This window comes from Crinia signifera, chromosome 5 (assembly GCF_055691185.1).
Source record: "Crinia signifera chromosome 5, ASM5569118v1, whole genome shotgun sequence".
In the NCBI taxonomy this organism is placed as follows: Eukaryota; Metazoa; Chordata; class Amphibia; order Anura; family Myobatrachidae; genus Crinia; species Crinia signifera.
The window spans coordinates 113,931,860-113,946,491 of record NC_139221.1 but is presented as its reverse complement, the minus strand read 5'-3'; the positions used below and the strand labels follow the sequence as shown (position 1 = coordinate 113,946,491).

General features: G+C 40.3%; 1 protein-coding gene across 2 annotated transcripts in view; it reads left to right on the top strand.

Moving 5' to 3' along the window:
• Window positions 1–14,535, top strand: part of CAP2 (cyclase associated actin cytoskeleton regulatory protein 2) — a 119,991-nt gene extending 105,456 nt beyond the window's left edge. For both annotated transcript variants that reach the window (XM_083187874.1, XM_083187873.1), the window contains 4 exons: window positions 1,079–1,202; window positions 3,260–3,342; window positions 5,381–5,521; window positions 6,918–14,535. In XM_083187874.1, the coding sequence (XP_083044000.1) occupies window positions 1,079–1,202; window positions 3,260–3,342; window positions 5,381–5,521; window positions 6,918–7,001 (432 nt within the window). In that variant the 3' untranslated portion in view covers window positions 7,002–14,535. The remainder of the gene's footprint in view (window positions 1–1,078; window positions 1,203–3,259; window positions 3,343–5,380; window positions 5,522–6,917) is intronic.
• Window positions 14,536–14,632: the final 97 nt, after the last annotated feature.

The window sequence follows — 14,632 nt, the reverse complement described above, 5'->3', positions numbered from 1 at the left end:
TTAATGTTACTATCCCTAGATGGTTGAGATATAATAGTGTTAAATTATTGTGTATTTATAACAAATATATATATACAAAAAAATCCATCAGAGATTGAAAATGGTTAGAGATATAGCATATGTGTGTGTGTATATATATATATATATATATATATATACTGTATATTGGTTTGTATCACAATATGCTGGCACACAGCATTCTGACAATCAGAATTTCAATTGATTTTGGTATGTTAACCCTAATCCTAATCCACACCTTCCATAGTCCAACCCAGGCATGTCCAAACTATGGCCCTCCAGCTGTTGTGAAAATACACATCCCTGCATGCCTTGCCATAGTTTAGCATTACCTAATAGCCTAAAAAAAAACTGTGGCAAGGCATGATGGGACTTGTAGTTTCACAACAGCTGGAGGGCCATCGCATGGTCTAACCCTATCTGTCCCCTCCCACAGCTGAATCCTTACCATCCCTCAAGTGCGTAACCACAAACCTAACCCTAACCCAAGTACTTGCCATCAGAGTACATCGGATTCTGGCCATTTGGATGAGATCAGATTGAGATCAAATTGGATCCCCAAACCAGGTTTTGGGTCAGATCCACAAACTTTTGATGGATTTGAAATTCTGGAGTAATGAATAGCATATCTCTAACTTGGAACAGCCCACAGCAAATTAATGTTGTATAGGAATAAAACAAAGTATAGAATAGTTTTATATTTTGCTGCCCCCAAATTATAATTTCTAATATATTTTGGTAGACAGGTCAAACATCTGAAATTGTTTGGTTAATGGTGCGTTCTAGGTTTTGGGAAGTGACCCAGTAATCTTTGAGACTGAAGTGTTACAGGTGCAGATAACACAAAAAAAGGAATAGTAAACCAACCGGCGCTTCACTTCAAAGCTGCTGCAAAGATCTATACAAATAGCAACTACAAATGCTATAAAAACAGAATAATACAAAGGGAAAGATAACACGCTGGTCCTTATATGGACAAATGTGTTTTTTTTTTTTTTAGATGACAGAAAAGTTCCACTGTTAAATTGTGATCTTATCCATGATATCTTTCTAATTTTAGGAGTACCAGGAAGGAGTAGACAGCTTACTGATTGCTGAAACTGAGCTGAAACAAGTGGCTTACATTTACAAGTGCAAGAAAGCAACACTACAAATCAAAGGCAAAATAAATTCCATAATAATAGGTAAGGGTGTGTAGCCGTAGTAACAAGAACATCTTATGTTAGCAAATCCTGTAAACACTTATTTTCCCAAGATGAAATGTACTTTATATACACAATGAAAATCAGGTAGATTCAGGGAAACAGAAGGTCTTTTTTGCGGTGCACAATAGAAAAGAAATATAAAATATAACTTTTATTATTCACATCTAAAATTACTGCGAAAATTTAAAACCATACAAACAACGTGAATAGACTGAAGACATTTTCTAAAAAGGAAATGATATTCCTAATGTTGCGGGGGTAGGCACATGGTTTAATCTTAATGAAAATGTGCATGTGTCGAATCAGATGGGAGTAATAGAATATCCAGATGGTGATTCGTAATCTATATTAATTGTGGGGAACCGTGTTACTAGATTTAGCGTGAGGAGACTAGGTGCGGTCAGTTTCCTGGCCGCTCCTGTCACATCCTCTTTGGGTGTACTGAAGGCACAATTATCGTGCTTGGTAAGCTACCTGAGAGGACATTGAGCTTTAATTCCCAGCGTAGTTCTTAAATAGATAGTACACACTGGGGCAGATGTATTATCGCGCCGCTATAATACTTCCTGCTTCGCCTCATTAGCGAGGCGAAGCAGGAAGCGACATCGACAAGATGTATTAACATCTTGTCTGCCGAAGATTACTAGATACAATGCAATCTAGTACAAAAAGTATGGAGAACATCGCTCCGTGTATGGGCACCTACACTGAGATTTCTCGTCATTTATCATACAGTATACCATCTCTTATCAATATCAGCAACACATGGTATGATTGTGTTGGCTGGGCGCATCTCTTGTGGCTTATCAGTGTACTGTCACACCGTTGTGTCTTAAGATATTTCCACATCAGGCCAGGTGCATCCTAACAGCATTGTAGGACCTTGGCAAAGCAATGTAATGGGACCCCTGATTTCACAAAAAGAAAACAATCATAACTTACCCCCTCTGCAGTGCCACATTGTCTTTCCACATGCCATAGCTCCAGCTGTCCACCAATCACAATGCTGACAGCTATTCACTGTCTGGCTGCAGATACAGTACATAATGCTACCTGGCTGCTCTGATTGTGTGTAAATAAGTGGCCTGGCAGCATTCTGCCAACCAGGATGCTCTGGATACACCAACCTGGGGGGAAGGTGTGGTGGTCATGTTAAGTGGAGCAGGTGTTGGCAGTATAATAGTTTGAGGGTATGCGGTCATTTGATAATTGGGTCTTCGGAAAACAAAGGCTATAAAAGAGTAAATCCAGCATAAGGTCCATATTCAGTTATCTGGGATGAGCATTAGCGATGTTTAGATGCACCCCAAGAGTTACAGGTACAGCAACATCACAGTTTTTCCTGCGCATTTCTTTGGGGGGAGACGAAAAATCTTCAGAGTAAGCGACTGAAGGGGGGTAGGAGAAATAGCTGGAACATTGGCATCTAACACCTAAACCAGTTTGTATTGCTTTATGGTGCTAAAAATGGTATCCAGGCTTTAGATCTAGGTATACAATCAAAAGGTCGACAACTATTGGTCGACAGTCAAAAGATCAAAAAGGTCGAAAAGTCGACTGTAAAAGATCGACATGGTCAAAATTTCGATTCAGTCAAAAGTTTGACCGTCTAAAGGTCAACATGAGTTTTTTAAGGTCAACAAAGGGAGACATGAGTTTTTCATGATTTTTTGGGGGTAAAAGAATAACTTTTACCAGCCACCTGGGCATAGAGTTAGATTACAGTAGTACCCAAAGCATGGCGAGAAGAGGCAGTACACTTATACAGTGCCATTGCCGACCTATGTTGACAGAGATACCCCCAAAAAAAATCATGTTGACCAAAAAAAAAAACAGGAAAAACTCATGTTTACCTTTTGAACCTGTCAGCCTTTTGACCCTGTCGACCATTAGTTGTCAACCTTTTGATTGTAGATCTAAACACAGTAAATCTACAAGACCAAACCCACTTAAAATACATTTTCTAAAACCATGTGCTTTCTATGTTGGCATTCTAGTCACCTTTGAATGATTGCTTCTTGATTGTTGCTTTTCAGATAACTGCACAAAGCTTGGGCTGGTGTTTGATGATGTTGTGGGCATTGTAGAAGTAATTAATTCTAAAGATGTCCAGATACAGGTAAGGCAAACAAACTCAATAAGGTTTGAGCTGGTTGTAGCTCTGCTGGCACATCGTCAGGAGTGTTATCAGTATGGACTGTGACAAGGAATCACATAGGGCAGTATTCAATGAAAAAAATTCGCCGTGCATGGCGAGAGATTTTTTCTCTCGCCATGCACCCGCCCTGTTCCGGAGCGCTCGCTGCCTCTCCTGCTCCCTCTATTCAATGTGGTTAAGACTCGCCGCCACTCACGGCGAGTCTTAACCCCTGCAGCGGACGAGCGTCCGCAGCAGGGAGCTGGCAGGGAGCCATGGGACGGTGGCAGCCAGGGAGATTAAAGTCTCCCTGGCTGCCCCAGAACATATGTGGAGGGGAGGTGGGCTCCCCGGGACCCAGGCAGCACAAGCTGCCCCCCCCCCCCCCCCCCCCCCTATAGCCAGCGGGGGACCCAGTATTCACTGCACCCGATCATGCATATGTAATGATCGGATGCAGTGAATATATGAATATCTAATGAGCGGCTCGAGAGCTCCAGCCCCCTGCTGGCTGCTCTGTGTAAAAAAAAATTATTATTTTTTTTTTTTTTTATTAAATATATATTCATGTGCTATAAGCACATGAATAAAAATAACATGCCCCTTCACAGAAAAAAAATCCTGATTTTTTTACACCAAAATAAAAAAAAAAAACCTTTTAGTTTAAAAGTTCACATTCCAGCTCTCAATGAAAAGATGGAGAATAGCTACACGGAGAGAGACGGCGAAAATCACTTAGAAAGACGGCGAATATTTCACATTGAATAGGGTTGCTCGCTTTTGGAGAGCAAAATGCTCCGTCCAAGGCGAAAAAAGCACAAATTTGCCATAAAACAGGGCAAATTTTTCTCATTGAATACTGCCCATAGACTGGATAGAATTATTGTTCTTTATTTGTAGCAAGTAGGCAGCATACAAAGTAACAGAATGGCAATTCTTCAGTTACAGCATGTTTTCCTCAGTAAGGGTACACTCCAGAGAACACCTAACGTAATCCCCACATTTCCGGCCTATCACCCAGCCACTTTTAGGCATTGGGAGCAATGACCACCTGCTCTGGACAAACACATAAGAGAAAGTAACAGATGCTGTTAATAAGCAGAAAGCGATTCACAATACATTTAAATAAACCAGGATTAGATCTCTCTAGCCCTACTGCTTCTACTGTTCTAAATCCCGGACTGGGTCTTCCATTACCTTCATGCGGAAGTATGCTGTCCCTGCCACAGTACATAGAAAGAATAGCATGGCTGGCCCCAATAGTCCTGAGCTGTATAGCCTGATTCTTGTACAGTTATCCCTACAGCTCCTGAATGGGTAACCAATCAAAGTAAGTGAGGACATAAGTATAATATTAAAACACAAGCAGAAATGGGCTCTGTATGGCCTGAGCAACACACCCATAAGTTATGGTACGGTGTCCTCATGCACTGGGGACCACTGACATTATGTCAATTATTCAGTGTTGTATGTGAACACCAATCAATTGTGCAATTCACTTTATGGTAGCGCTGGCCCTGGGTGACCCCAAAATGTCACTTGCCTTAATTGTATAACATTTATCGTACAGTGGGGTTTTACCCCAAGTCAGATTCTGGGACCGTTTTAGCACCTCGTTACACTGAGTCCTTGTGTGGTGTACAGCCATGTATTTATATGGAGTTCAGTAACGCCCACTCTGAGCAGCTACAGCCAAAATCATAGGATGCACCATCAGCTCTTACACCAGCCCCAATGTAAACAATTCAGCGTCTGAAATCACTCCTGCGACTCGCCCACAACACGCCCATAAGACTGACTATCTCCGTGAATCTGCATATACCCCTCCCAGTCAAGAATAAGGAACATCCAATACACATTCCAGGCTCTGTGCGGCTCAGTTGGTAATGCGATTCAGCCACTCTATGTTATTATCAGCCACTCTATGTTATTATCAGCCACTCTATGTTATTATCAGCCACTCTATGTTATTATTCTTTCAAAACATTTTTAATGAGGCTGCTCTTCTGCTGCTTCTAAGGTCATAGGGAAAGTGCCAACCATTTCCATAAACAAGACTGATGGCTGCCACGTCTACCTGAGTGAGAGTTCCATAGACTGTGAGATCGTTAGTGCCAAATCATCAGAAATGAACATCCTCGTTCCCCACAATGGAGACTACGTAAGATCTTTGAGCATTTTATTATGATACATTTATTGTATGTATACTTGGATATATGATAAACTAGCATTTTAAAAAGATCCTGATGTATTTCCCATTTGCTCTAAAACAAGGTCATTAGTGTCATTTTACAGTATTAGTCATTGATATGGGAGATGTCAGTGACATTGTAGCTTCAGAAAGAGGGCATCCAATCAATCCCAATGCATTTTCAGTTTATAAAAACCAGCTTGATATAGTGATTTTTGATTGATGATCATTATCTTGGTATCCAATTAGAGGCCATTTTTAACATCCGACAATGGACCCGCCCTTGAAAACAGATTGGATCTGGGATCATTTCCGGATCCCAAGTGTTATTGCGGCTCTGGCGGCTGCTTCTCCAGGATTATGCTTTGCATGCCTGAGGCACATGAAGCACAATACCCGATAAGTGCCGTATCGGGGGGAGTAGAGCTTGGCATCAGGGCTAATTGGAAAGCCCCCGCCACAGCTAGGTAGAGTACCGCTGCTAATAGGATATTCAACTATGTTGCAATACTACAAGTAACTCTTATTACATGTTAGAGAATATATGCTTGTGGGGGAATATCATTGGGTAATCCCAGATATACAGGAAATGTATATACATGCACTGCATGCAGTATTCTGTAGGGGGAGTCAGTACATCAGAAAGCAGAATAAATGTGCTTCAAATAAGTATAAGGGTCTAATATACATATTGAACATAACTGATTATTTATGAATGTAATTCTCTTAAATAATCTTAGCCCCTTAATGACCGAAGGTATCTGCAAATCAACAATCCGTTTCACATTTCTGACATGTGATTTGTTTTTACTCTACCAAAGCAAATTTTATATTATTTTTGTGTTCTCTCAGGACAGATCATTTAAATTGGAATACATATGTAATTATCATAATTTTAGTATACAGGTAAAAACCGGGGTTTATTTTTGCCCATTTATTTTCAGCATCTTTAATTTTCAAAATGCATACTAACTATAATATAGACATAGGTACTTTGGCGCACACATAGGGGCACATGCACAAATTGAGGAGCCCAGCACTACTACGGAGGATTTTGAGCTGCATGTCAGAAGTTTTGCAGTCTGTAATTGAGGCCCATACAAGGAATAGCTTTCTATGTGTGGGCTGCATAGAGGGAGAAATGACTGAGAGGTCCTCTGCCAGCTGCACTGTCTGTGAACTCAGTGTGACCTATAGCTCTGCACTACAGCAGCCACTTCCCACTGCTGTACATGTAATGCGGTTCCTTATGTTGGATAGTCTGAACTCTAACTACATACAATAGGATGCAGTCACATATACATCTACGTATGTGTTTTACTCTGAGTTTATGCGCTTACTCTGCATTGCTTTTGTCTCTCTGCAGAAAGAATTCCCTGTTCCTGAGCAGTTTAAAACGTCATGGGATGGCTCCAAGCTGGTCACTGAACCCTCCGAGATGATGGGCTAATCTGATACTGTAGTTGCATACATATATATATCAGCCTCAGTAGATGATTCATAAAGCTGCATTACACTTGCGGCACAGTGCATGTAACCTTAGTATGTACGCAGAACAGAAATCACTTCATATCACTCTAGGAACAATTCTTAATACATATGAAATGTATGTATATAGTTTTTATATTACAGTCTTTTCAAATAAGAGGGCAAGCTGTACCACACTGTACTGTACAGCATTCATCTGTTTTATTGTGGCTTATTCCGCGATCACATTTATATGCTTATTGTCAGGCTGTTCTGTGTTGCAGTACAGCATCTTTCCAGGGGCTCCTGTGATAACGCAGAATAAAGTTTCTCACTCGGCGCCTGATATAGCTTTGTTAGCAAAGCATAAAAGCAAGCAAACGGGCAAAATCATGTTGCACTGCAGGTGGGGCTGATGTAATATGTGCGGAGAGAGTAATGCAGACCATACACTTATATAATTTGAGCCCTTTTCTCCCGATTCCGACGGATCGGGCCGAAAAACTCGGTGAAAAGTGCCCACATCGTATGTGCCTAAGCTCCCATGCAATAGGTCCCGTAGGTTCAGATGCGGATAATGCAAGTGCAGAGAGATCGCATGCGAGGCTGCATGCAGATAAGTGTATGGGGGCCTTTAGATTTGGGTGCGGTATGTGCAAACTGAAATCTATATCACAGTGTAAAAACAAAGTTGTCTAACATTTGTGGGTTACATGCAAAAGCAGACAGTAATTACCCTGCACAGAAACAATACACAAGTATTTGCTCTCCTTGCCTATCAACATGGTTTGTTCTTGGCACAAAATTACTTGCGTTCTTACTTTACTGAATCTGTCCCTCAATTCATACTCACAAAGTGCTACAAATGGCAATTTTCCCCCTAACTCGTTAGAAAGCTATACTAAACTAACATTACTAAATGGTGCTTATATACCCACTGATTTTCAGTTGTTGTACCCATAGATAAGCACATTTTTTTTTTAAAGGCAATAGACTCCCTGAATCTTATCAGCACTGCATTTTCCTGCATAAAAGTGCCCATGTGACAAGAAAGGCTCGTACACACTGAGCGATTTTTCACCCGTCCAAGCAATTTTCAAGGGGGTGGACGGCTTTCCATAGCAAGATGCTAAGGAAAGCTGTCCACCTCGTCGCTCGTGCTCGTAATCTCACCATCAGCAATCACTGCTCATCGCCGAGCCATACACACTGAGTGATTTTGAGCGGACAGCAGCTCGCTTTTACCATGTAATCTGCTTTTAGCTCAAAAGCCGCCTAGTGTGTATGACCCGGCAATGAGCAGTGATTGCTGATGGTGGTATTACAAGCACTAGCGGGGTGGAGGGCTTTCCATAGCGTTTTGATATGGAAAGTCGTCCACCCCAATAGAAAATTGCTTGTGTGTATGAGCGATTTTCAGCCCAGTGATCCTCATGATCATCGCTGTACATACACGCTGGACAAAAACCGAACATTAAGTTTAGTAACAATGCTCCATTTTCAATCTATATAAAAATGCATGTTCACTTACTATACTGCTGACTTTGTGAAAGAAGTTAGTTATATATTTTATCTCACCGTTAATATTAAAATGGATGGCAAATACAGGTTGAGTATCCCTTATACAAAATGCTCGGAACCATGAGCATTTTGAATAAGGGATTTTCTTGATTTTGGAGTATTTTTTTCCATACTTACCTAGTCCCCTGATGGTTCCCCGATGGGTGCATTGCGCAATACACCCCTGGGACCGGAGTTGCCGCCGAAGAGGATGGTTAAAGCCGCCGTAGACATCGGGGGATGTGTTAAGTATTAAAAAAAGGGAGAGGGGGACCCTTCAGCACCCTCCGCTGCCCTGTCCCCCTCTCCCTGCCAGCCAATGCCGGCACCCTGGCAGCCACCAATATCGAATCCATATCAGCGGCCGCCACATCTGCCCATGTGTCCACAGCTTAAGCTTTGGAAACCGATAAAGTAGACAGAAAAATTACCAGCCAATCGGCTCCCAACTGCTCCTAATTATCATGTTATAAGTTGTGTTTACAAAATGACAGAAGGTGATTGGCTGGTAGATTATCTATGTCTATTGTATCTCTCTGCCACACTTAGCAAATATACCCCTATATATATATATATATATATATATATATATATATATATATATATATATATATTCTATACAGTCATCTAACAGTCAGTAAGTACAGAATTATTGTGTTAAGGGCAACATAAAAATAATTAACATGCCAAACTCAGTACATTTGTAAAGCAATAGAAATAATATGCACTATGTAAAATATCGCAAACAATATACTGTACTTACTGAGGTAAAAATACATCAGTCCAGCAAGTTTTAAGTATTTACTTAAGTAATATTTTATTAGATCCTCAGATTAGTGATGCTTATCTTTCCTATGTTAATTATTATGAGACCTTACTTTTACATCTACGTTTTCAATGGAGCTCCAATGTAGTAGATTTACTATGGCTCCAGTGTTGCAACAACTATAAGGCATAAATAAATATCACTGCCTGCTTGTCTGCAGTTATTCCATAGCTCAGTATTTACGATTGTTTTAGCCGGCTGTGCTTTATAAATCACATAAATGCCAAAAAAGTGAATTATTTCTATAATCATGCATTGAAGAAATGTATTACCCTTCTATATAAACGCTGATCTCTGTACTGTGGAAGACTGGAAAGGTAGGATGCTACATTTTAGCCCTTATTCTAGTTAATTCGCTCCCCTGCACGTTCGCACAGGGGAGTGATGTTTTTGGACTGCACATGCGCTTACACATGTGCAGTGTATCATGGGCGTCCTAATGAAAACACTGGGTGTTCCCATGATTATGCAGCTGTGGCACAGGTGTGGGGGGCAGGCTGCTGACGCCAGGGGATGTCAGCTGCCCGCCCTCTTTCCATACAAGGGTGCCGCAGATCTAAGGTCAGCAGAGGCTGACTTAGATCTGCGAGCACTTGCAAAATCAGCTGATGGTCGGCGACCATCAAAAGATTTTCCCCACCGCACGCAGAGCTGCGAATGGATGTTTATGCTAAACATCCAATCGCATGCGTGCGGGGAAATCTAGGGGGCTAACGTTCGGGTGGCGGGCAGTGTTTACATGACTCGTTTACATGAATTCGGAGCTTTGCGAGTCAACCAGAATGACCCCCTTTTTTGTGTAAGGTACAACAAGATTATGGGAGGAATTCAATTACACCCAATCCACTATAGGGTAGCAAGCACTTTTATACCCCTTTCACACTGCAGCTCTTAACCGGTATATTGACTATTTTTTAGCCTTTTAAACCGGTTAGAGCGGCAGTGTGAAAGCGCCAGTCTGCATTTACCGGTTACAAATAACCAGTATTTGCAAACGGGTAAAAAGCAGAGTCCTACACAGTTCAGAGACGGTTTTTATGCAGTGTGAACGGTTCTGAACCGGTTTTTAGGACTCAGGCAGCAGTGAGCACTGAGCTGGTCCCACTCTGTGCATATATAATGAGAAGGACCCAGTGCAGTGAATATTTAATGAGCGGGTCCTGCTCATTAAATATGCACTGCGCTGTCTCATAGCTACTGTGTATCCTGTTCTCCTCCAGCTGCTTTCACACCGCAAGCCTGCTTGAGACCCGGTATTTAATGCGGTGTGAAAGGGGTTTTACTTGCTCTGACCCGTTTTAAGAAACGTTTAAAATACTGGGTCTAAGCAGGTTTTGTGGTGTAAAAGCAGCATTAGGCAAAAGTGGGCAAATTAAAGGGGAGTTATTTGGTTGGGGAAAACTCAGAGATTTAGTAAAAACATAAAAGTAACCACAGCTTGGCTTTACTACCAAAAGCCATAGATTTTGATCATATGTAAAAAAAACTTGATTGTTGTGAATGAACAGACACATAACAATCTGAAGTCATATATTTACCTTTAATAAATCAACCCCAAAATTTTAAAGATAGCAGGACAGGCCTTTTGGGTTTATATTTATCAAGTAAATTCCTATTGACATACGAGTGAGAAAATAACGAATCCCATAGCTAATTCCTGATTTACTAGATCGCCCCATATAATTCTCGCTATGTTTGCCATTCTTTTATTTACAAAAACAGTCACAAAGAATTAAATCTGTAGGCGTTTTGTGGCATGATAAAGCCAGAAGTGTTTTAATCATTATTTTTTTATTATTCTTAAATTAAAACCGCTACTTGCACGGTTACTAAATGCGAAAAATGCAGAACAAACTGCTCCATGATCTAACATTGTCAATGGTCATAGTCATATTTCTAAGCTAAACCTTGTTTTTTCCCCCCCAGTATATAATTATTATATAATGGGAAACGTTATCTTGTATTCAGTGTCACGTATTTCCCTTGCGCTTCGATAGACAATAGAACTTGCTAAGTAAGTGCAATGGTTTGCAATGCCAGACCTCTTTTATCTGTGGTAAAATAAATACTGGAAGATAAACTCATCCAAAGCTGTATGTCCACTTTAATAGTTTTAGATTTTTAGATCAACTTAGACAATCTTATTAGGAAATGTACAGGGTATTGTCATGTGTGTGTACAGTAAAGATGTGGTTGTCACCGTATAATATAGTCTAAGTATATGGTGTCTTGTTTAAAAGTCCAGTAATAGCATTGGAAACAGGGACATCTTTTGTGATCCCTTATTCGTTTCACTTTTAAATAATGATTTACATTTCTGTAGTCTCTGACACTTGAATTGTTAAAACAGAGAACTAAAACTTATTTTTAGTGTTGTTATTATTATAGTGTACTAGGTCACTGGTGGTGAATGAGTAGGACCTTACAATATCCCATTCAATTGGTACATTGCTATAATTTCAGTGGTAATTGGTAATTAGTATTAATAATTTTGGTAAATATTTATGAGGTCTACCTTTTATAGTCAAAGCGTATTTTTCAGCCTATCAGGACAGTCCATCTTCCCATGCCCCCTGCACATACCAAGTAAAACACATTTAAGCTGTATTACACTTGAATTGGTGCGTTTGTGCAGGCAGTGACAGAACAAATAGTGAGACAGGTAGGAGGTAACACTCGTCCCTGGGCCCTGTCTCATCCAGTGGAATATACTGATTTTACCCTTTGTTTGGTGCATATGATGAATAGGTTTCACAATGGGAAAAACATTTTGAAATCTAGCCCTGTCATTGCTTGGTGGTTCTGCACAGTAACACATACAGGTCAACATGTAGCAGTGTAAGTATGAACATGACGGAGCTCAGGGAAGCCAGACCTCTGTAACCATGTTTGAAGAAATAAAGGGGCCGATTTAGACCTATTAGTACAGACACAAATTCACACGCTGGGTGATTATCGTAACACTGTGCATGGGTATGGGTCGCAATGCACGTGCGCAACACCTTCCAGCTTTTTCTATTGGCAAGGTGAGTGACAGGAAATAGGTGTCTGTGGTGGTAACTGGCTGTTTCACGGAACAAGAAAACGCTAGGTGTGCCAGAAAAACGGTTGGAAGTGAAAGGGAGAATGCAGGTGTGCCAAAGCGTTTAGGGGTGGGTGTGTCATGTCCGCAACATGCCAGATTTGCCATTATTCATTGCAGCCACTGAGCTACTCTGAGCCTGCAATGGCAGATGCCTAGTGGCAAAATCATTCCATGGGGATCCCTGTAACAAAGGGTTTTGAACATATTGACTCATCTGCAACATCTTTATAAGGTGTACACATCCATTAGCTTGGCGTGCACATGAATTTACAAATAGTCTGTAGCAGTTTACCGTGCTACCGGGCGTAAGCTTTCCGAAAGATTACCCTTGGCTAATAAGAGTGAAGTGAAATCCATTCATCTTTAATATATGTGAAATACATAAAAGTCAGTGATTTATCATTTAGAACAGGATTTCCCATCCATGATCCTCAAGGCCCACCAATGGTCCTATTGTTAACCCTTTGAGTGCCAAGTGAATTTGTCAAAATAGGTGTGACAATTGCCCAAGCAAACATTTGTATTCATCATAATAACCAGTAATGGTTACCTTATATAGGAAATTATAATATTTTTTAACACAGCATTTTTTATTTGATTTTATATATATATATATATATATATATATATATGTGAGTGACGCTGGTATTTTTAGCAGATATTTTGAACATCTTTCCCAGAGATGTTGGCACTCAAATGGTTAAGAACCTCACCTGAGCACAGGTGACTTAATAAGTACCTGAGGGGTAGATGTATGAAGCAGTGATGAGGGAGGAGAAGTGGTAACGTGCCTGGTACTTTATAACCGGCCAATCAGCATCTGACTGTTAAGTTACAGGCTGGGTTTAATTAGGAGCTGATTGGCCAGTGATAAAATACCAGGCACTTTATCACTGCTTCATGCTACCAGATTTATCCATCCTGTACTGTTAGTGTGCCTTGAGGACTAAGCTCTGTAAAACACTGATTTAAGCTGGGTAGACACTAGAAATAATTTTCAACAATTTGCCCGATTCTGACGGATCTCCCACAATGTCATCTAAAATAAAGATTAAAAACAAGCAATGAGTCTTCATTATTGTCAAAGCTGTGCAAGATTGCACATGGTTATTGAATGTGGACCCCTCCATTAACTAACAAAATGAGATCTACTAAGGGGTAAAATCTTGCGGTACCGACCACCTTCTTTCTGCGCTACAACTTATGAATCTAAGGCATAAAAACATAATGATGGGTTAGTTAGTAGTTGCTGACTAAATGTGTTTGTGGTTGTATAGACAGTTTAGATTGTAAGCTCTAATGGAGCAGGGATGACGTGAGTGTCCAATATTTAGTAAAAAGTGCTGCACAAATTGGTGCTGTATACTCAAAACATTAGCTCTCAAGCAGGGTCCTTCCTATTTAGTAAATATTGCCCAATGTATCTGTATGAATTATCACTGTTAGTAAAATAAGTGAAGGAAATGTATGAATTACTGTAATATGTGCAGTGATATTGTTTTGTAAACTGTTTGTAGAAGACTTGTTAATAGAGTTTCCATATATATAGTCAGGCTGCTTTACAACATTTTACCTGCTCACGCCAACAAATAATGTGCCGCCTAAACTAAATGCTAATTTCTTATGGAAACACCTACAAAGCATACATATAGGTAGCTGGTTCAAACATAATTCATTTCAGCTGATGCTTTGATCAAGAAAGAGACATTTCCCCTATACAGAGGCGCTTTAAGAGATATGGGGGTCTGTATGCTGATTCCAATTGGACGCCTCCTCTCCGGCCTCTTGTCAGATCAACAAATATATGCACGCTTGCCCAGTATTTTCCTGTACTCTTGTAAGTCAGTTATATCATTTAAACCATTGACTCATAATACAGGATGAAACTAAACCTAAAGCACTCTGCAAAAAAAGTATAAATTTAGTAAATGCAACTCTGCTTTATAAGGAAAGCATACATCTTACTGATTAGACACAATATTTGACTTGTTTTAAAAACTGAAACAGAATATAATGTCAAAGATTGAATAAAAAGCTGACTTTTTATCCAGTGTATTTTATAGATTGATTTATTGCGTCTATCGGCAGGTGGTTAGATTAAGGTTTGGGGGACCCCTGGGCCAAAATCTTTTAGGGCCCCCCA